General features: G+C 37.7%; 1 protein-coding gene across 4 annotated transcripts; it reads right to left on the reverse strand.

The window, feature by feature from the left end:
• Positions 1-119: 119 nt before the first annotated feature.
• supt20 (SPT20 homolog, SAGA complex component) lies at positions 120-22070 on the reverse strand. 4 transcript variants are annotated; one of them, XM_041801476.1, is made up of 24 exons: positions 21935-22070; positions 21369-21462; positions 21158-21193; positions 18784-18909; positions 18172-18298; positions 17964-18067; positions 17677-17793; positions 17486-17539; positions 17182-17321; positions 16897-17053; positions 14985-15041; positions 14765-14842; positions 13949-14115; positions 13820-13852; positions 13598-13709; positions 11685-11790; positions 10990-11145; positions 8656-8962; positions 8460-8572; positions 8258-8313; positions 7785-7895; positions 5915-6005; positions 5203-5291; positions 120-906 (listed from the first exon to the last, which is right to left on the reverse strand). In XM_041801476.1, exons 2-24 carry the CDS (start codon positions 21369-21371, stop codon positions 760-762), a joined length of 2487 nt encoding a protein of 828 aa, XP_041657410.1. In that variant the 5' UTR covers positions 21372-21462; positions 21935-22070; the 3' UTR covers positions 120-759. The 4 variants fall into 4 exon arrangements, with proteins under 4 accessions (XP_041657410.1, XP_041657409.1, XP_041657412.1 ...); XM_041801475.1 differs by having other exon boundaries at positions 8460-8575; XM_041801477.1 differs by lacking the exon at positions 120-906 and adding an exon at positions 926-3595 and having other exon boundaries at positions 8460-8575.
• Between the last annotated feature and the right edge of the window lie 852 nt (positions 22071-22922).

The following is a 22922-nucleotide window of genomic DNA, read 5'->3' on the forward strand; positions in this document are numbered from 1 at the left end:
AAATGCCTCACACACACTTGTTTGATGTCTCGTAAGAATACTCTCATGGCTCCTGAACTCATTCGAAGGAAATGTCTTGTTTCAAAATGTGCTGTACAAAGCAGGTACACCGTCTTGCATGTTGATCATAAGAGTCCTGCGGTTGAGCCCTGTGCTGAGATGGCTAAAAGAAGACAAACTTCCAACAGACTGAGAGGTAGAGAGCTGCCCCCAGGAACTGCTCCAAGTTCAGATTTTGCATTTTCACATATAACGCTTCATGTGGAGGATTTGGTGTCTGTAACGCTCAGCTGGGATCCGTGCTTTAAAGGGCAGTTTCTACTGGGTGCCACTGAGCAGAGGCAGGAAGATCAGGCAGCCTCATGAGGACTCCTTTGAGAATGTGCATTCATGATCCGCTCAGTCCACAGGGCCCCCATAGTGAAAAGTCTTCCTGAAAGGGCAATTTGTAGTTACAAAAGCCTACGAGAACCATCTTTTTCTGTTTCATCTCAAAAAATATCACTATGGTTCTTTAGGTGTAGGGCCCCCTGTTCTAAAAATCCCCTTACTCAAAGGTGGAAACAGTTACGGTTGTCCAAAACCCCTCTGGCAAACATTACATACAAATTTGTCAGCTAGAAAAAGACACAGAAATGACAGTCGTTTTTTTCTTGTCTGCAGGCTCCACAGTGAGGCAGACAAAGAGCACAGTATGGATCATTCACGTCCTCGTGAAGCTGGGGGAAAAGTTGTTTGATTTAGTGTGATTTGAGTCTGTCATGACTTGGGGAGCGGCTGTGGCATGCTCCTCTTCCTCTTACTTCTTGGTTGGCTGGCGGTATGTTGCTGTGGCACTCCCCCCTGAGGAGCTGCTGCTCCCAAAGCCATTTGCTGCTGCTGCATTTGGTGCTGCAAGAATTGCAACTGTCCGATGCAGAAGAAAGATGAAAAAACAAGTTAATACCAGCGATATAGTGCATGCTTTTTTCAGTGAATATAGGATATTTTCAAGCAACTGAAGCACATTTAAAGGCAATAAATTTTACTCTGAAACTGGGACATTTCAGATCAGCTGTCTTTAAAAGTCTAAAAGTGGCATGTTAGTGAAGCTGAACTATAGCCTGGTTCGACATACAGGAAGAGTGCGGGGAAACACAGAAGAGTGGTTAATGGGTTGCAGAGGGGAGGGAGGAGGAGGAAGAGAGAGAGTTTGGGGGCAGGTTTGGGAGATGTGTGTTGGGGAGTGAGGCAGGAACAGTCAAGCAGCACCAGTGGCGTTCTGGAGACACAAATAATCGGTTGTGATCCTGACGACAGACATGCAGCTCAGCAACCGTGCTCTCTGCTCTGGAGTAAGTCAGCAACTTCAACTGGGCTTGAGAAAATAACACCTTGTGTTTTCATGCTTACAGGATGTCATCTCTAACCTGACATGATGCAGTAGGCAAATTTACAACAGTGTGCTTTTCCCATGACAGTATTTCAGATTCTTTTGCTTTTGTAAGAGCATGCCTCCCGTTTCAACACGCTGTTAGTTGCTGCCATTGGAAGTGCCAGAAGCTCTTGTGGTGTGTGTTTGTGTGTGTGTGGGTTTGCAGTGCCAAACAACATTTGAACAAAACACACACAAGATGGAGTGAATGGTGTGGATCCACAGGAAAGAAAAACAATTATTTGAGGCTTTCAATGAAAATCAGACCTGGGGGATAAAGTCAATCAAATCTTCCTACTTATTCTAAGACAAATATACCTACAGATAAACTCTGTTATTATTGAAGATTTATTTTCACTGTTTAGAAATGCAGAAACGATAAGAATCAGCTTATTATGAACAAAAGTAAAGGTTAACATATTTTAAATCGCTTTATATGGATGGTTATACCAAACTGAATAAATGTTTAAAGGTCTTAGAGTTAAGCCTCAGCAGTTATTCCTTTTAAATACACTTCTATTTAACCCAGGTCTGATAAAAAAGGCTCAACATGTGAAAATAAGTTGTCTAATTTTGACCTTTATACAGAGGACAAAGTTAAAGCTCCTGTGAGGAACTTTCAGGTTTTAGCTATTCTTGGTGCCCCTGTAGGCAAAGTTGTGCCTCTTACCTAAAGATGTGTGATACTGGATTTTGCTGATATCAGATATTCATAAAATAATTTTAGCTGACACCAGAATTTAAATGTAGTTCGGGTCTAAAACTTCAGTCCTGAAAACTCACAATTTAAAGTTTCAGGATGATGAAAATGAACACAATAAAACTCCACCAACTTATCTGTTTGTACAGCCAACTTTTACACCAGATTTTTATAGCCAAAATATCAGTATTAGCAGAAATTTTTCCTATTTGCCGATACGTTATTTACCTTTTTACTCAGCTAATATCTGCAGATACCAATATCATATCAGTAATATTGTGTATCCTTACTCTTATCTCTTTGCTTATCATGTTTTTTTCGCAAGTAGTGCTTTCTGAAAAAACATCTCAACCTGATTTCCTTCAACAGTCCAATTCATCACTAAGTTTGCAATGTAAAATGTAGCAAAAATGTATTTTCTGTCTTCTGTTACTTCAGTATATTTTGGGGTAAGTATATTGCACTTCATCACATTTTAAAAAGCACCATAGTGAGTAAAAAAAAAAAAAACACTAAAAGTTAAATAGAGGAGGTCCAGGTTTTTTGCCAACAACAAGAAAATAGACAGCCATTTGGCTTTCACAACACATTACAGTCATCCCAAAACAGCTGTTGCATTTTACTTAGACTTACTTAATAATAAACACCCTGGTGGGAGATCTATATTCTTTTACTGTTATTGCTCTTTAAGAAAAGACATATTTCACTGTGAAATCCCCTTGGGTATCATAAGTAGCTATTCAATATTTAGTACTTTGAGTAAACCTTCAATGATCTACATTTTACTTTTACTTGAGTAGAACTGTAGACCAGTACATTTACCAAAGTAACTGTACTTTTACATGAGTACAGCAGATTGGTACTTTTTCCACCTCTGCATTAAACACAGTTAAAAAAATATGGACTTTCTTTTATTTGGGGATTTCTGAACCCAAATATATCCTCACCAAAAACTGTCACTCACAGCTAGAGTGCCAGGGTGAGACATGGCCATCATCTGGAACCAAGAAGCTCAAAAGTGAGGCACAGCTGCGGGAAATTACGACCCAAATTTTATAATGATGATACGGCTCACTAACAAATTGACAATTTCCTTACACTGCAGACATGCTCTGCAGGTGGGGGTAATCAGAGAGAGAGAGAGAGAGAGAAATGTCTGCTGTTAAATCCCTACTTGAATGCATGGAATATGACTCAATGGAAGTGTGACTCAAGTGGGAGTTGTGCTGAACATACAGGAAAGAGACTATAGTGAGACATGCTACTGAGTGTGTGAAGAGAGGTGTGTGGATATGAGGACCCCAAAGACCATCAGCACCACCACAGGTAGATTGTCATTATGTGTGAAAAAATGAAAATTATCAGCATTTTTATTCCCAACTTGACTGGAGAATTTGAGAAACTCAGGAGGATCTTACAAAAACAAATCAGTCCATGTCACTTCAGACCTACCAACACACTGAGCCAGAGTCTGGTTCATCCTAAGGACAAAACACAAAGAAAGTAATGTGGTGTACCGTGTACGCCAAAAAGTGCAATGAGGACTGCAAGGACTCTTATATTGGGTAAACAAAACAACCCTAACACAAGCACATGTCCCAACACAGGACAGCCAAATCATCTGTTCAGGACTTAGCTACAGGACATTCCTTTAAGGACAGCAATGTTCAGATACTGTCCAGAAGAAGATCACTGGTTTTAGAGCAGTAACAAGGTAGCTATCGATTTAAAGCTGGAAAAACCATCTTTAACTAGAGGTGGCCAACTAAAACACTTCTTATCCCCTACATACAATGTAGATTGGATTCCTTTTGCCCTGGCAAACCCCAGGAGACCCAGGAGGACATTCCCCCGGGTGAAACTAAGGTCAACCACTCTCTGGTGACCACCCAGATCATCAGGATGTGAGCGGTTAACAGAGGCTACAGTTTCTGACTCTGGTCTGAGTCTCTGTTGAACCGAAGAAGCCTTTAGGCAGAGAGGAAAAACATCTCTAAGAAACTCAATCAAGTCAGGTTGCCCCCTTGATGAAGATTTGGATAACCATGACCTGGATGAATGAACCTACACAGCCAGTCAGATAGGGATGCGGCTATAGGTAAAATAAATCGGCAATAAAGATAAAAGGCAAACTGAGAATATTAACCCTGATAACCAGCCAGGATGATAAATGGTCGACCCCTAATCAAAACATTACGAGATGATGAGTACAGACGGCATTGCTCAGCTCTGTCCAGATACACGCTTGCCTCTTGTTTTGAATTGTGGACTTCTGTTCCACAGCTGTGGAATTTTGGAATAAAAAAGGAAAAAGTGCTCAAAAAATGTATTTGTTAATTGAAAAGTAAAGCACTGTTTTTGTTTCATGGATGAATTTCACGTAAGGGAGAAAAGCTGTTAAAAGTGCCGCCCCCTTTTATGCTTAAAGCTACTTGCAAAGAATTCTGAAATAGTTTAAAGCCATAACCAGGAACCCCACTTTCAACCGCTTTCTCAGATTTTTGTGACAAATTTATCAATGAAATAAGACAAGATGCACCATTAAAACCATAAAAATTAGAAACCTCAGTGGCTTTGAAAACTCTAGGAATATGTGAAGTAATGGTACTACAAATATAAGTATGTTTGTAACCTAGAAGTTTCTTTGAATTAATGTGATCAGACCTTTAAATACAACCTTTTTCAAATGGAATTGAACTATCTTTATATTTTGATGAAAACATTTTTGTTTTATTCAAAAAAAGGAGTTCATTTCAGATTTTTTTTTACATCAGTCCTTAAAAGAGAGGGTCATCTCATAATCTGAATCTCTTTATATCATCCTTAAATGGGGCCAGTATGGTAGAAATAATCAATCTTGTGGGCTGATTTGCTTTAGTAGGCTATGAAGAGGCACCACTATTAATTTCAGTATAAAAATCCTCACAAGGGCTTTAACAAACCTCATTGTCTGTCAGAATACAATGTAGCATCATGTACATTGGCCTGCTAACTAAAGTCATGAAAAGTTCACCTGTAATTTAGCCTCAGTGTTGTACAAACATATTGTATGTAAATGTGTATATAGATGTTAAAGTTGCTGTATTACTTGGATCTGTGGCTGGTGCTGCTGCTGAAGCCTTGGAGAAGGCAGCGGGGGCCCAGACCCGTCCAGGCCACAGCCCAACTGGGACAGCACTAAGGGGGGGAGGAAGGGGAGACAGGGAGCCCCAGAGGGAGGGATGTGATGGAATAGAGAAGGAGAAGAAGCAGAAAGACGGAAGCAGGGGAGCAAAGTATGAAGAGGAAAGTGCACGTAAAGGTGAAGGGGGGGGGGTGGTCATTGATGAGTTTGAGTGGGGAGATTGGGTGATGCATTATCACTCAGCAGGGAAGGAAGGAGAGACAAAAGTGAGGGGATATTGCAGAGAGGTATGGGATGAACAAGAAAAGGTGTGAATGAGAAGGACAGGTGGACAATGAGGACAAGAGGGAAAGAAATAAGGGTGGGGGGAGAAAACGAGAGGAAAAATAAAAAGAGAGAATGTAGCAGAGAGGAAGGGGAAGATGAGACTCTCCTGTCACTTGTTAAATGCTCCATTGAGAGGAACAATGACTACATTCAGTTTAACCATCACGTAGTAATATGCTATGAATCCTCATGTACAGTCTTTACAATTACAAACACATTAGTAAATCTCATCTTATAAGTACAAGAATGTGATGTGGTATGTTGTGAGTTGTTTTGAAATAATTATGGAGGTCAGCAAAGAGAAGATTGCTTTGTGTTTAATGTTAATGTGTTTTTTTGTGGGTTGTACCTGCTGCCTGTGGAGACATGAAGCTTCCGACTCCCAGGTTGATGACCGCTGTTTGCTGGTTTCCTAAACTTTGATCCGAGCCCTGTTCGCCCTGCAATGGAAATCAGAGGTTAAACAGGACAGCAGGAACGCATATCTTTTCTGGCATCACAAAACATTTGAACTACAAAGACCTGAGCAGTGATGTAGAGATATATGATGTAGGCACTGAAATAAAGTGTTCCTTTTTTTTTTTTTTAATTTTTATTCTGGGAGATTGTAGAAGACAAGCCTGTAATGAATTTTGAGTAATACAAGTTTTTCCACACTGATTTACCACCTCCTAACCCAGGATATCTGCTCAGTTTTGAGCTTTAACCATGTGTTTTGAAACAGCAGCAGTGACTGAATGACATAGACATGAAGTGAAGAGTAATGAAAATAATGTTACAAGAGACACAGTTACAAGTGGAAAGTATGAATTACACATACTTCTCACTTTAAAAAAGTAACTTTTTGTATACTTGTAGTTTTTTTTTTAGTTTTTAATATCATTAACAGTATATTTTTGTTGATGTAGTGAAGTTAGTAACATTATGCACAGCACCTGTTTACGAGTGAAGAAAGCAGTAAAAAGAGGTCAACACTGTGAAACTGACCAGTGTACTTGCTTATTCAACATCAGTCAGTATCTCATAATAGGAAAATGCTTTGAGTGCAAGATCATGCTTGTTTTTGCACTATACATAAAAAAAATACTGTTCTACTTTTAACCACATTCCCTTGGTATCAACGTAACTACTTAATACCTTAGGTGATGTTAAAACAAATGACTTTTTACTGTTAATTTAGTAAATTTATGAATGAGTTTTTTTTTTTTTTTTTTTTTTTTTGAGAAGAAAGCAACTTCTATAGAAAATTATCACCTTATTTCTAAGAAATTACTTGGTAAAATGCCACCTAATTACCAGAGAACTGCCATAATATTACATGGAATTATTTAATAATTAATACATTATTACGTGGTAAATATTTCCTTAATATTACTGAGTTATTACTTGGTAAAATGACAACTTACTACAAGGCAATTACCATCTTAATTTTAAACTGAATTTTGAATTTATTCCTATAAATCTACTAGGCAATTAGGGCCCACTAAAATAAAGTGTTACCATACATTTTAATCAAAGTAACTTTACTCTTACTTGAATTCAATATTCTTGTGCTCTTTCCACCTCTAGAAATGAGACGTTATTTTTGGAAGTTTTTTAAGTGGTTAAAGAGCTCATGAACATTCACAAAAATGTGCAAGAAGGTGAATGATTTGGTTATTTGCAGTTAGAACTACTCTTCATCCTGTCCTCTGTATGTCAGAAAAACATCTCAGAAATATGCACTAGTTACATTAGTTTGTTGCCCACATAGTATAAAAAATGAACAGTATTTTCACACTGGCTCTGTCTTTAATTTCTTTGGTTTAATTGCTATTAACAGTATGTCAAACATTGGTATTTATTTAGAGACCTTTTCTGTACCACTATTGTGGGCAGGCTGTAAATCAAAAACAAGAAAATAATCTAATTACTAGTGCCAAGTTATTCATTTTTTGTTGCTGTTTTATTTCTATGTAATACTTTCTAGTAAAAAATTCTGGCATTATGACAATTCAAGATTAGGTACCTTGGCTTACAATACTTACAAATGTTACTCATTTTTTTCAATAATATTTTCTTTCTCTCTTTTTTTTTTAAATATTTGTCCAGGTCCCAGTTTAGATCTGCACAAAACTGAACAACATAACTGAATTGCATTGGTTATAGTCCAGCTCCTATCTGCCCAATCACTTGTTGCTGTTTGTGTGCTGGTGTGCAAATGTGACTTTGCTTCTCACCGTCTCCCCCTGCTGCTGAGGGCTGGAAGTGGCTGACTGACTCTGCTGTGGTGAGAACTGAGACAGCTGCTGCTGCTGCAGAGAATTAAAGATGAGAGGACCAGTGGGGATCTGGAGGGTAAAAACAAACACACAAGGCAAACCAACAAAAACAAAGTGGGGGAAATAACAGTCCAGGGTAGAAGGAAGGAGAGAGGACGGGCAGAGGAGGGGGAGAATGAAGGGATGAGGGAAGGGAAGAGGAGAATTAACAAGCAGTCAAACAACACAGGGTAACTAGACCACTATCAGAATATCAGATAAAAGGGAAAGGGTAATAAAGGATTTTTTTCAAAACTACATAAACAAAAAAGGTATGTGAGGAAACTGAGCTGTTCAGTAAATTTACACACAGTATTCCAGGTGTGGTAACACAGGTGCAGGATCAGGACAGTGTCTATGCCAAACATACAGAGTGCATGCTCCTAACATACCTGTAGTAGATTCAGTGGTCTTAACCCCGCACTGCTATTCAGGCCAAACGGACTCCCTACAACACAAAACACAGTTTCATTTCTCAGGCAGAACGTAAAAGCAAAGAATTTACCCACTAGTTAAACTCATCTAAGGATTTTTAAAAAAAATGTACATACTAATATCCACACTGATTTCCAAACACTTCTCATAATATCTCACCTGTCTGTGCTGCTGACTGCATGGTGGGCATCAATCCTCCAGGTGGCAGAATTCCACTCAGGTTAAGGCCTGGACCCAACATGGGGTTTGTTCCGCTCATCAGGGTCTGAGGACTGCTGCAAACACATGACAACACTGTCACATACAGGGACACTGACTACCAGTGACAGTTATTTATCAGAGGTGATCTTCTTACCAGACGGAGCTGACCACGTTAATGAAGTTGAGCCCCGCTGGGTTGGCCATGACCTGTGATGAAGTGGTTCCCGTGGTGATAGATGTGCCCATGGTGGGGAGGGGTATTGTCATCAGAGACTGGCTCAGAGCGAGCGGCTGCTGGGCGAAGGACGTCAGGAGGGTGGGCTGCGTCTGGCTTTGAACCATGGGAGGATCTGAGGGGGTGGGGGTCACTGAGAGGGGAGCAGAGAGGGTGTCGGCCGGGTGAGGCGTTGAGCAGGGCGTGTTGGTGGGAGTGGGGGTCGATGGCTTGGGAGTCCCTGATCCTTAGGAGGGAAAAGTGGGTGGAAAAAGAAAGAGAGCCATACTAATTAGCAGGTGCCATCAATCATTTGGTAATTATGAGAATACATGACAAAAATATTGACTCTTCCTGTTTCAGCAGTGCCTTATATACAGTGTTTAATAAGAGGTACAAAGTAAAGATCCAACAAAAACAGAGTATAGCTCTTTTAAAAACATGGGTTTACCTAGTTCTTCAATATGCATATAGAAGCATACATAAGAACAAAAAGTATGGTATTCATGCTTTTACATTTTTCTTTTGCACTTTAGATTTTAACATTATAATCTGTACTGTCTAAGTATGTACTTGAGAAAGATTATCGATTGTTTTCATGCCAGTATCTAGTACACCTAACTGCCGATTCAAAGAGTGTTTTTATCACGCAGAGGACAAGCCACCTGTAGAACAAACTGATCTGTTTTCATGGTCAAGCATAAAAGAAAATGTTGGCAAAGAGGGAGTTTAACACCAAAAAATGATTAAAAAAACATTAGCACTGGTATCTTTATCTGCTAAACTGGTACTTTAAACGTAAGTACTGGCCCTAATGGTCACAATCCAGAATCTGTAGCTATCATACTAAATCACTGCTCATAGCTTTGTTAACATCAATACTGGTTACTTTCAACCTTTGTGGATGAAAAAATTAACACAAAGAAATGGCAATGCTATTATGTGTTTATGAGACGTGACAATATTTTCAATAAGTGACAGAAACCTAGATAAACCACCCTGATGTTAGTGGTGTTCCTAATGCTTTTTAGAAAGCTTTCCATATTAAAACACAGTAAAATGTTTTGTAAAGTAGTACTTTTTTAACTCTTTGTCTTTTTAACTTAGTGGGGCTTTATCTTCTACCCAAATGTACTTTTATTGTTAGGAAGTTACAGGATTAAGTTTGACTTGTCACTATTATGAAAGATGATTTAGCATTTATTTATAGTTTTATTCTAATACATTGGTTCTCAGGGGGGTGCAAGGCAAATAGTGCATTGTGACATTATTGTCATTTTGGGCCATATTTAGTTAAATTGTATTACAGTATCTGCATATGCATCTTTTGTACTATATAGTATGCATTAATACACCTATGTATGCTATCCCCGTGCAATAATACGTGCATTAACAAGTCTGTAAATGCAAATTCTGGTCACTTTATTCCTGGTCAGTCGTAAGTACAATCATAAAGCCACCTTCTATATTGTTATATGTGGGTCTTTGCAAACTAATGTGCTGTTAAAGTTGTTTGGTCTATGTGCGTTGTCTAGTTTTATGTGTATTTTTTATTTTTCATTAAGTACAAGCTCAATATATACTTTTATATGGATCCCATCAACCTGCCAGGGACTACAGATGGAAATTAGCCTATGGCTACAATCTGGCACACTTACATGTTCATCAGTGTGTACTGTCCCTTATAATGACGACATAAATTAAAAAAGTGAAGTAACATGAGTCAGTCTGTGATTCCCATCCCTATTAGATACTCTGACCAAACTCTAGAGCCTGTACTTTCTTTACTTTTATGATGTTCAGGAAGTTAAATCAGAACCTCTTCTATCACCAGCCATTTTATCTTCTCCAACTCGAGTGAAAAATGTGTCTAAAATGCTACTTTCACTTTAATATCAATTTTACTTTTACTCAAACTAAATGTGAGCCTTTGTACCAGATAAACAGCAAAAGGCTAAAATCAGTTTTGACTGTTTCCGTGTCGAAACTTGACACCAACACTTTGTATAGCAACTGTTTTATGTCATTATACATAAAACTACAGGAAAAAGGCTCATTTATAGCAATATGAAATTTGCATGTCCAGCTTTAGATATGTCCCTATAGTTCTGTTTTTTGTCCAATCATGTCTGATTCAATGTTCAGGATATCTCAAAAATACATTCCAGATATGGAAACTTTGAGACCTGGGAATAGCTGACGTAGGACATTCAACTCCTTCTCGTGACTGTGAATAATGAAAGCATGAAGTTAGTCAGGCTCAGCTGTACTCACTCTGAGAAGAGCCCATAGGGGAGAGGGAGGCAGGCGACAGAAGGCCCACCTGGCCCAGCTCCATGGAGTGCTTCCTGTTCAGAGACTGGCTTTTGGCTGGAGGGGGTGTAGGACACTTAAGTAGACCACTGGTGGTTTGTGAACTATATGGATTACCTGATGGAGAAAGAGAGAAGCTCATTCACAGGCGTAAGTACAGATTTATCTGGATCCACCCTGGTCAATGATAAGTTTAAACTGAGTCTGTCTCATAGATTACAATTTTAAAACAAAACATCTAAACAAAGTATACATAAATCTTTTAAAACTCTGAGACTGTATTTTTTTTAATTAAATTGGTAAATATTAGAGCAAAATTGTTTTGCCTTGAGGCTTGACCCTTGAATGGCCGGGTACATTGCAGGGTCAGTCCCTTCCGATTTAACATCTGAACTCAGCAGTATTAATTTAAGCTATGACAAAAAAATCCTTCCCTGCATCTTTTCTGCTGTTAAAATGAATAAAACTACAACGTTTGATGGAGCCCAGAAGTTGCCATTGAAAGGTTTGGTTACACTCACTTTCCACCAAACCGTCTTGTACGCTTTGGCATGTGATATTCTACAATAACCAGACATCCTTTCAAACTAAGTCCACAGTAAAGGTGTAGGGCCACCACATGTTTGTGCTTTATCTTTGTCAAGTAGCAGATGTACCTGAGGAGCTGCTGCCTGTTCCTGAAGGCAGTTTGATGGGAGGGGGTCGGTGCTTCACCCCTTTTCCCAAAACAGACGTCTGGACCAGTGGAGAAATACCATCACCCTGCAGAAGACAGTAAAAATCTGTTTGTTAGCAACACTTTATCGCTTAAGTGTTCCCAAAAATTTCAACCAAGCAAACTGCAAAACAAAAAAGCAATGTTAATCCTTAACAAAGAATGCTCATTAAAATCAACCTACTTAAATGATATAATGGTTTTCATTGTAAAATTCTATGAAGTAAATAACTGTTATGAAGCAATCAGAAATGAAAGCACAAAGCCTCCAACATCAGCTAAAGTAGTGGCAACATGGGAAATGTCACTTTCTACATTTACATGAACCACTAATAATCAGAGTAATAGTCTGATCGGAATTAAAAAGCCTCGTGTAAAAACCTAAATCAAAACTGACTGGTCTAATCCAGTCTATTTGGAAAGAAACTTCAATCTTATTGAGGGTGGGGGTGCATACCATTGTTTGGATCATTATCCATGTAAACTTGATCTGATTGTTTCTTCCTAGTTGGGATGAAAATATTCTTAATGCACATGACTGTCCAATGCATTTTTAAAGATTTATTTCTAGTGGGCCATCTATTTCAAAAATAGATGGAAAAATATCAGCAAAACTTGTCCACAGCAGACATGAACTGTTTGCTCGAGACTTTAAAGAACTGAGGATTTCTAAACACTGTGATGGTCTTAAGGCTTTAAATAAAAGTTGAACAGCTGGAATCAACCATACCGTCATTAAATACAGGCACTGAAACTCAGTGTCTGGTTATAAATTCATGATATTGATAGCTCCAACCTATCTGGATACTTTGCCCAAACAATGCTGGTCTCACAGCTTTCTGGGTAAAAAAGTCAATCAAATCAAAATGAATGGAGGTAGATGTGAACGGTTGGGTGATTTGCAATTTAAAACCTTAAAATATGAAAAACTGTAGACATTTACAGTTATTAAGAGTCCAAATCCAATAGCAAGTGGGTTATGCATAAAAATATGACATTTTGGAATAATGATTGGCCTCTTAAAATTATAAAATGAACAAAGTTTTAGGTGTATACAAGACTGTTCAGACTCTATCAGTCAAACTGGGAAAATGGACCAATCTTGTCACCTCATTTAAAAATGTGAAAATATGTTTATAGGCCAGCAGCATTTGGAACACTCTTCCAAATGATATTATTACATGCACAAATTATAACATGTTTACACGCCTGACTAAGAAGTGGTTACTTTCACTACAAACCTGTACACACTGATGAGCTGTGTGCATGTGTGTGTGAGGGTGTGTGTGTAGGTGTGCGTGGCTGTGTGCATGTGGTAATGTGTAGGTGTGTGTGAGAGACAGTGTGGCTCCTTTTTAAATAACATTGTAAGACTGATTGTTTTATGAAACTGAACTGTTCAATCAGTATAAATGCTTTTTTATTTGTGTAAATGTGACATCAACCTGTCCAGGGACTGCAGGTGGAAACTAGCATTTTTGCTAAAACCTGGCACATAACATATTATCATTGTATGTGATTAATGTTTTTTTTGTGCATTGTCCCTGATCAAATAAATAAAATTCAAATTCAAAGCAGATTACAGCTCCTGTTGTTACAGGAAGCCCCAAAACAGATCTTTATTACTCTCTCTATGTCAGTTAAGAATAAAAAAGCATGTGGTAAATCATGGCTTATTAATTATTTAATATTTAAAATGCAAGGCAATAGCATTTGATCATTTTGCTACTGCTGTATCTTGATCTACCGCCATTCGTTTTCACTAGCTTGAGGAAATACTTCACAAAAATAAAAATAAATGAGGCTAATGTAAAAAGAAAGCCCACAAACCCTGAACCATGAACTTCTCCTTACCTCATCTTTGCTGGGTGAGGGTGGCCCCTGACCCAAGTTGCCTGAGTTATGGGACATCTTGACCTGACACTTCACATCTCTCTCATACACTCCTTTGTATTGATTGAGAAACCTGTAAAAGACACATAATACAACATTTATTTTTTTTTCCAGCAGGCTCCGCAAAAATGACTTTTTCAAAGAGAAACTAGAATGTCTAAGAAAGTAAACGAGGCGACTCACCGATCTGCATCAATCTTTGAGCCAATGAGAAATCTGTAAATAATCAACAAAAGTTGAATAGGATGAATTAAGCCTGGCTTTGTAAAATTCAATCATGCACATATGGATTTATGTTTATTTTGTGCTTACGGGGGATGTATGAGCTTTAGGTCATTGCTGTCTTCCTCTTTTGGGTCTTTAGCACAGTAAATCTTTCCATACACCCGGGGGTCTCCCATGGACTGGAAGATTGACACTTTGGTCCTCTGGGCTTGGCCCCCCACCTCACACTCAAATGTGTAGTCATCTACAACTTCCTGCATTCACAAGGTGGGCAAAGACAAATAAATAGGTATATATCACATGTTTGCTTTAAAGAACTCTTAAACATTCTTGATTAGAAACAAATGCAACAAAAGTGGTCAAATTGTATGCTAATTATTGTAAGATGAGAGGACTGTGGAATTCATGTTGCATCTAATTTATGTAATGAGAATTAGAAAAACTTGATAATTAAAGCTATTATTCATTTTTAACATTGGTACTGTGTCAAATGGCTTTTAGATGTCAGTTCCTGTGTCTGAGAAATTACAGAGAAAGTAAAAACAAACAATCTTGGTTTGGAAAACATTGTTAGTTGGATTTTCCTACATATTTTTTGACTTTATTCAAATAAAGAAAATATTTAAGGACCAAAGCAACTAAAATAAATCACCCCCTTTCCTGTTTATTGATGTTTTGGGGAAAAATGTTCTCCTTGTATTTTATCATCACTGACGCTAATCATATGCACAACAACACTAAGAGGCAGTATTATATTTTGCACAATGCAAGGGAACAAGGACTTTATTAATCCTCTATGAAGCATTAGACTCCACACATAACTAATCTCTGCTCCATATTAATAGCAAACTGGCATCATTGATCTGTACCCACAGGGGGTTGTATTGCTGCTGTCACACTTACCTCAGCAGGCCAGATCACAGTGGTGGGCTGAGAGTCCTCCAACTGCAGAGATTTCTCAACCACAGCATACTTTTCCACCTAAGGCAACAAATAAACAAAGAAACAAATCCATCTGGTTTTGCTCTGCATTATAACAGCCAGACTACAAGTTGAGTGGGATTCAAGTGTTTGAGCTTTGAATTTTTCAGTCAGTATTGCAGAGAAACATCAGAGTACTTACATCAATTTCCTTGGGTACAGTTAATTGGCAGTTGCTCTGCTTCCACATGTCAACACACTGCAAGCAATGATGACGAGAAACATGGGTAAAAAAGGTGGTAAAACTAATGAGAGCATGCACTGAGAATTACTAAAAATAAGTAAAGAAATACAGGTAGATTTTTTTCAGTGTTTGAACGTACCCTGCCTTTGTTAGAGGCAGGCTTCTATATAAGACGGGACTTTAATTATTATCAAGCAAACTCATTCAGAGCAAAGGTGTAAAAGGTTCATTTAAACCAGTGTTCATTCAGGTAGCTATTTAAAATTTAGTCTTAGGATCAAAATGTTTTGGTCAAATTTTAGTCAATTTTTAACCTTTAGTTTTAGTCTCTTTAGTTTTTACCTTCAGTAATAATGTGTATTCCCCTGAACCAATTTAATCAGCCAAATTGTAGAATTTATACAAATGTAAAACACACATATTAAAACATTATCAATACTTATGTTGATTTAAAATACACTGATAAAAATACTGACATACCTTATCTGTGAAGTGGAGAAATATCATGAATTTTGAATGCTCGGTCTAGCACTAACATTTTAGTTTTCTTGATAAACATTTACAAGCTTTTCTTTTTCATCACCAAAGATCTGTTTAGCTAGTTTTAAGGATTAGGATTAGAATTACCTGTGGACCTCTGATAATTTGTGAATTATCCCCTGATGTCAGTATTAAGTGTGGGGCATTTGCACATCTGTACTGTACTCAAATTTGCTGGTATTCCTAAAACAAAACATATGTGTGCTGCATGACTGCAACAATGAAAATACGCTGTGAAAGTTTGTATTCTAAAGTTCATACTAAAATACAATGTTGTGTTGTGTTGTGTTGACTTCATGTGTCCTAAGGACACTGTTAACCAGAGTTTACAACAGCGTATACTAAGTGAGCTGAAATACTGTAGGTAATTTGCCCTGGAGTTTTTTACTCCACAATTTACAGACATGGCCGAGTCAGAAGGGATTAAAAACACTGACACCTTGTGTAATTATTATATCACCAGAGGTCAATAGGTAACACTAATTCCATGCAAACAGGGCTTTTTCTAGTCTTCCTCATGTAAAAAAGGTAGTCAACCAACATTTGTAGTAATATTTTAATCAACAAAATTAACACTGATTTAAAGCAGAAAGAACATTTCCCTCTGGACTTAACTAGGCTACCCATTGTCAAGTTGAAATAAAAATCACTGATTTTATCTTGCCTTGCAGATACAGATCCCTACTAAAACAATCACTTGTAATCGCAACGCTATTGTGCCAGCTTTGAAAGCTGCCTAAATATCTCAAGATACGTATGATCGCTCAACTCAAACAGTTTACCTTTTATATTTCAAACGAATGTTGGAAAAACAAAGGGTTGTTATTGATATTTCAACAATTATCATTTACATCCAAGTCTTTACTGCCTTACTGCCCCTCCTGTCTTACACTGGATTATATATTTATTTAACCCTTACCTACAGCAGATGCAGGAAATTTAAAAAGGCTGCACCAATATTTAAGGACACACAAACACATTTTTAGCCCCTGCTGATTGTTTACAATCATTTTTATGTCACTACATAGTTTTTAGACAGATGTTAAGGTTAAGATTTGTGCTTTTTAGGTTCCTTGCTGCTTCCTCTCTACATTATTGTTCTGTAAACTTGAAAAATGACATCATTAAGGCCCAACTTTTTGTCTGTACTGCCATGGAGATGAGCAAATGTGGAGTGGAGTGTTTCAGTCTTGGTTAAAAAATTGATTGCTCCACAGACTAACTCCTAATTTGCATAAGTATCTAATTGAGACCCACCAAAACATGCAGCTATGAAAAAGGACCCTGTGTTTATTTGGGATTCGCTTTTATTTGAAGTTAAATTACTTACGTTTCCGATCTTTGAGATCTTCAGGTCTATGACAGGAGCAGGTTTCCTCTCCTTCCTCCTCTGTAGGTAGTCGTAGAGTTGTAGTTGTGGTGGCATAGGCAGATGGGAGAGCTCCTGCTGCCTGTTCAGTGCAGCTCGTGAGTGCCTCTTGAAACACCTATAATACAAACAAGCATGACTCACAATGATCAAGAACGAGCTGTTTTCATTTTACAGTTTCTGAGCCTAATTTCCTCATCTTCAATTTCAACATTAAAAGCATTCATAAATGTGAGTATTGCTTACCGTTTCATAGAGCGAGTGTTCATTTTCTGTTTGTTGTAGAGCAGGCGATTGGCTGTGCAGGTGACAGAAATGGAGGGGTCCAGGCACAGAGGTTCAGCAGTGGCCAAAATCAACTGACTTTCCAGCTGTAGTTTGTCGTCCTAAAGCAATGAAAAAAAAAGATGTTGGAAGACAAAGATGAATTTTCTCCCAGACAAGTGTTTTCAATCCATACACCAGGCAGATTGTATGTTTTTCTATGTAAGTCAAATTGTTAGATGACCTTGTTTTTGTGGCCAATGAGACACTCAATAGGAAAATGTACCTGTGTCCACTTGTGGTGGTCACTGGTCATGGCATGGACGTCACAGATTAGAGTCTGTAGGAAAAACAAACAGACATGTTAAACGCCAACTACAGGTTAATACATCTCCTTTTTATCATGTCAAAATCCTAAAAGCTAAGACAGTTTCAGAGTTTATTATGGCTTTAAATTAATGTTACTGGTTAACCTACCTGCATGGTGGGCCTAAGCAGGATGTGTCTGCTCTTATAAGTGGGCATCTTTGTGTTACCAGACTGCCTGTAGTCTCTTACTTCTACTATTACACAGCCACAGTGGAAGATGTTCACCTTGAAGATATATGATGGATATCAACAAACAGTGGCTATAAAGCATTAAAGGTTAAGAAAAAATGTTATCTTAAAAAATGATCCTCATCTTATATAAAAAAAACATTTAAAAATCCACCAGTTACAAACACCACATACAGCTAAGTATGTTCAAATATATGCATACACACCTGTGATTTCTCCAACAGATCCACCAAAATGGGAGGCAACTCCTCAGCATCTAGGTACTCCAGCAGTTCTCCTTCTTCATATGGCAGCCGGATGGTTTCTGAATCTAAAGAGAAAACAAACACAAAGGACACAGATGAGACGACTGTGACACATACTTTAAGTATGATAGCAAATGTAGATGTTGGTGACTAAATTTACTTTTCTTACCAGATCCATTTTTGCCCCTGAGCATTAAAGAATAACCTTCATTGCCAGGGTACAGATTGACCACCAGACATGAGATGGACTCCTGAGACACCAGCTTCTCCAGTAGATTCACATTTCTTCTTAAATTCTACAGAAATAAAGAAGACCAAGCAAAAAAAAAAAGTAAAGGCACACTGTTTGTAAAATGCCACACCTCTTGTCATTCTACCCACATTTACTTTCAGTTGAAGCAAAAACTAAGTAGCACTCTATTATGCTTTTAAAGGACACTCTAATAGACAATTGCTCTAGTTTGTTTCTTGCTAAAGAGTTAAATATTTAATAGATTTAAATATCTATTAAATGTTTATTTCACCAATCTGACAAAATTACTAAAATTAATAATAATTTGATTTCCCTAGTGTGAAAAACAAAAAGTAAAGGAAACAAAAGGTAAGGTAGTTGTAAAAATTATAAATTCTGCAATATCTTGACGCAATATATTCACTGCCTGTTTCTGTCAGAAATCATTATGCACAGGTAGTTTTTTTCCCACTATGTCCAATCAGGTTGGAATAAAAAAGTTACATAGTTATGGGGTCATTATTGACAGTTAAGATGTACAGTCCAAACCTTTAACTCTGGCTCTTTCTCACATTCCTCCATATAAAGCTCATAGAGCTTCTGATAAAGACTCTTCCTCCCACCAGATGAAACTCTTCTTTTGGCTGGACGTTGTCGAGCACTTTCAACAATGTACTGAAAAACAAATTTATGTAGAGTATTAATTCAAGTACATGGACGATGTGTGGTCCATATAATGTACACTTGATGTGACGATGAGAGGTCATGACTTTTAGATTTGATATGATTCAAGTAAAAATCAAATGATATCAACAACTGTTTCAATATAAAAAAAAAAAAAAAAATAGAAGACCTAGGCACCCAATATGGGGAGATTTCGTTTATGATCACCAAAATTGCAGGTACACCCTTGCACAATCTCTAAAATGTGTAAATATATTGGTAACATTTTTGACCAAATATGCCGCAACAAAAGAGAAGGAGTACTGTCTAAATGCATAGCTAAATACCATGGATGCACGATACTGGATTTATGCCAATATCTGATATTTACAGAGTATTTTCAACCAATATTGATATAGAAAATGTATTCAATATGTATTTTCGACCTAAAACTTAAGTCCTTAAAACACTTAAAGTTTAAGGAATGAGGATAAAGAATGACAAAGATTCAGCTGAGGTATTTGTGCTTGTCTAGCCTAAAACTCCCTAAACCTTTTTGGATGTACAGCCAATACTCAAAGCTAATATATCAGTTGTTCATGTCAGCAGAAATGTTGCTAACTGCTGATACAAAAGTTCACTTTTTAAGCTAATAGCTATCGATACCTATATCATTCTAATAATATTGTGTATTGTTCCAAACAAAATCATGGTAATCCTTTAGTACTGACTGAGGATCTTTTTCTTAAATGCAGGTGCATCTTAAAATGTAGAATATTGTGTAAAAAAAATCATTTTTCCCTTGATTTACTTAAGAAAGTTAAATTTCCATAAATTATAGATTCATCTCAAAGAAAGTATCACATTTCAAGACATTTTTTGTTTTAGTCTTCATGATTATGGCTTACAATTCCAAAAAATCAAAAATCAAATATCTCAAAATATTAGAATATTGTGGAAAAGTCTAATTTGCAAAGGTTTCCTGAGCAGTCATCCTCTCACTCAATACACACAACTGTAACAATGGGGAAGACGGCTGACGAGAAATATCTGGAAGACAATCATGGACACCCTTCATAAGGAGGGTAAGCCACATAAGGTCATTGACTAGAGGGCAGGCTGTTCTCAGGAGTCAGAGGATCAAGAGCCACCACACACAGATGTCCAGGAAAGGAGCTACAAGTGTCTTGTTCCTAGTGTTGAGCCGATCCTGAACCACAGACATCACAACCATCTCACCTGGGCTAAGGAAAAAAAAAAAACTGAGTTGTTACTGAATGGTTCAAACTCCTGTTTTCATATGAAAGTCAATTCAGCATTTAACTTGGAAATCAAGGTCCCAGAGTCTCGAGGAAGATCTGAGAGACACAATGTGCTTGGAATCCAGCATGAGGTTTTCACAGCCAGTGATGGTTTGAGGTGCTATGTCATCTGCTGGTATTGGTCCACTGTGCTTTATCAAGTCCACAGTCAATGCTGTCAGCCATCACCAGTAGATTTAGAGCACTTCCAGCCTCCACCTGCTGAGAGGCTGTATGAAGATAATGATATCCTTTTCCAGCAGGACTCAGCACCTGCCCACAGTGAAGCAAAAACTACCAGAAACTGGTTTGCTGACTATGGTACGACCGGCCAGACCTGAACCCCATAGAGAATCTTGAATCTTGAATCTTGAGAAGATGAGAGTCGCCAGAACAATATAGATGAGCTGAAGGCTGCTATTAGAGCAACATGGACTTCACAACATGCATCTACGCCATGTCACATAGTACAGTAATATGTACAACAGGAGCTCCAACCAATCACTGAATGCATAAATTAGTACAGTTTTCTAAAAAGTCAACATTTCTACATTATAAATCCTTTTTTGACTGGGGTTTTCCTATATGCTGATACTTTGAGATATTTGATTTTCAATATTTTTGAGCTGTAAGCTGTGATCATAACATCAAAACAAAAAGTCTTGAAATATTTGATGTTGTAATGATGAATCTAGAATATATGGACAGTTCAAATCTTGAATTAAATCACAGGAAAAAAAACTTTTTCATACTTATTTTTTTTTCCAGATGTACATGTACATCTGCTGTAGTTGTTTTACCTTTTATTAAACTAACAGAGACTGGAACGTTTTAAAACACCTGATATTGAAAAGAATGTGGCAATTTATCAACCTCAATGTACACAAAATGATACATGTGAATACAAGCTGTTAATATCTCTTTTATAATGTATAAAACACTGAAATAGCAGCTCTTACCTCGGCTCGATCCAATGCATATTCCAAAACTTGTTGCTAATCAGAACAAGAGCAAAATTAAAAATAAAAAGTCTTAATGGAAAATCAAACTTCTGCAACGACACAAGTTATGTATGAGGTTGCTGGTTAATCCTTCATATGACGTTAAAACCTGATAAAGAATATTAACTGAACAGAAAGTAACAAATGTAGAGAAAGGCTTGACACCTACCATTGTGGTCCACCGCCAGCTGCAGGGAGAGTGACGGTAGACGATGCTGTCCTTTCTGCCTCACTGTCACCTTCCTAGAGTGACCATTCACACCCTGCACAACCATGTACACACAGGTGACAGAGAACTTAAAGTTCATTCTTTGAGGCTGCCAGATTTAAATAAACAGAGCTAATTTGAACAATCCTGACTGGTTCTCTATTTTGTGTCACACACAAACATCTAAGATGACTGGTGAGCGAAAACTGTTTCACCCAAGTTATTTCACTATTTTCTCCTACTTTACTGCAACAGCAAAAATATAAATGCGCAACATGCATCTGGGTCTACAAACCTGTCTAGCTGATGTTATTTGACTTTGACGAGAATGAACCCAGTCAGGAGATTGGCTCAGTAGCAACAAGCTCGCTGATGCCTGACCGTTGAGGCTAACATGGCTAACGTTAGCATGCTAGCCCGTTTCTCAGTGGGTAAGCTGTAAGTTACTAGCCACGCTAATGATGTTACGTCGTCTGAGACACTAACCAGTAAAGCGACGTCAGTCTAAGCGAACAGGGTGGACTTACCTTCAAGGTTGCATAGCGGTCGACCGTAGCTCCGATGCGAGAAAACGAAATGAAATTGAAATATCAGTGTCTTCATTGAAAAAAAGTCGGAGCAGCAGCCATTTTCTTCCAGTGTGACAACAACAGCTAAACTTCCGGTTTAGGCATAGAGGGGCGGGACAAAGGTGAGTGCAGAGCAGACTTTCATCTGATGCCTCGAGCTTTCGTGGCCTAACTCTATCTGATATCAAATGACGTTTTCAGTAAAATTGTGAGCCTTCATTTTCGTCTTTCTTACAACTTTTGTGTATTCAAACTTCCTCTACAACTATAATTTTTTCCCATTGCATTGTATCTGGGCATTGTATTGCAGTCACATTTTCCCCACACAATACTATCATATAGAATATAAAAGATACACAGTAACTGTTGGTAAACTGTCAATCTTTAAGCCAAACTGGATTGACAATGGTATTGTAGGCTACATGTTAGTGATCTCTTTGGTGACAGTGCCCTGTTATGCACTTATGAATAATTTCCATGGGTGGAAAGTAACTGATTACATTTACTTAGAGTAGCCTGCTTTAGTTGAGTATTTTTGGGGTACTTACTTTTTTGAGTACGTTTTGAATTCAGTACTCTTGCCTCCACTTAAGTCAATTTTAACCAAAGTAACTGTACTTTTACTTGAGTTAAATACTCATGCACTTTTTCCACTTCTGTTGACTATGCAGTAGTACATAGAGAGAGAAAAATTCCACATTACATCCAAAAATTTCTGTTGTACAAAACAAAAACTGAAGTGTTGCTATCTCAGAGTGAAACATTTCAGAGTTAATATTTACTCCCAAAGTTCAATTTCAACTCCATTTTGAGTGACATGGTCTTCCATGTAAGAGTTATTTGACAGTGTTGATCCACCAGTGTTAGTTCAAATCTGTAAAAAGTCACTTGATCTCAAATCTAGGGGGGATATGTGGGTAGAAATCCCCATCATGCTCTTGATCAG

This window comes from Cheilinus undulatus, linkage group 12 (assembly GCF_018320785.1).
Source record: "Cheilinus undulatus linkage group 12, ASM1832078v1, whole genome shotgun sequence".
NCBI lineage: Eukaryota > Metazoa > Chordata > Actinopteri > Labriformes > Labridae > Cheilinus > Cheilinus undulatus.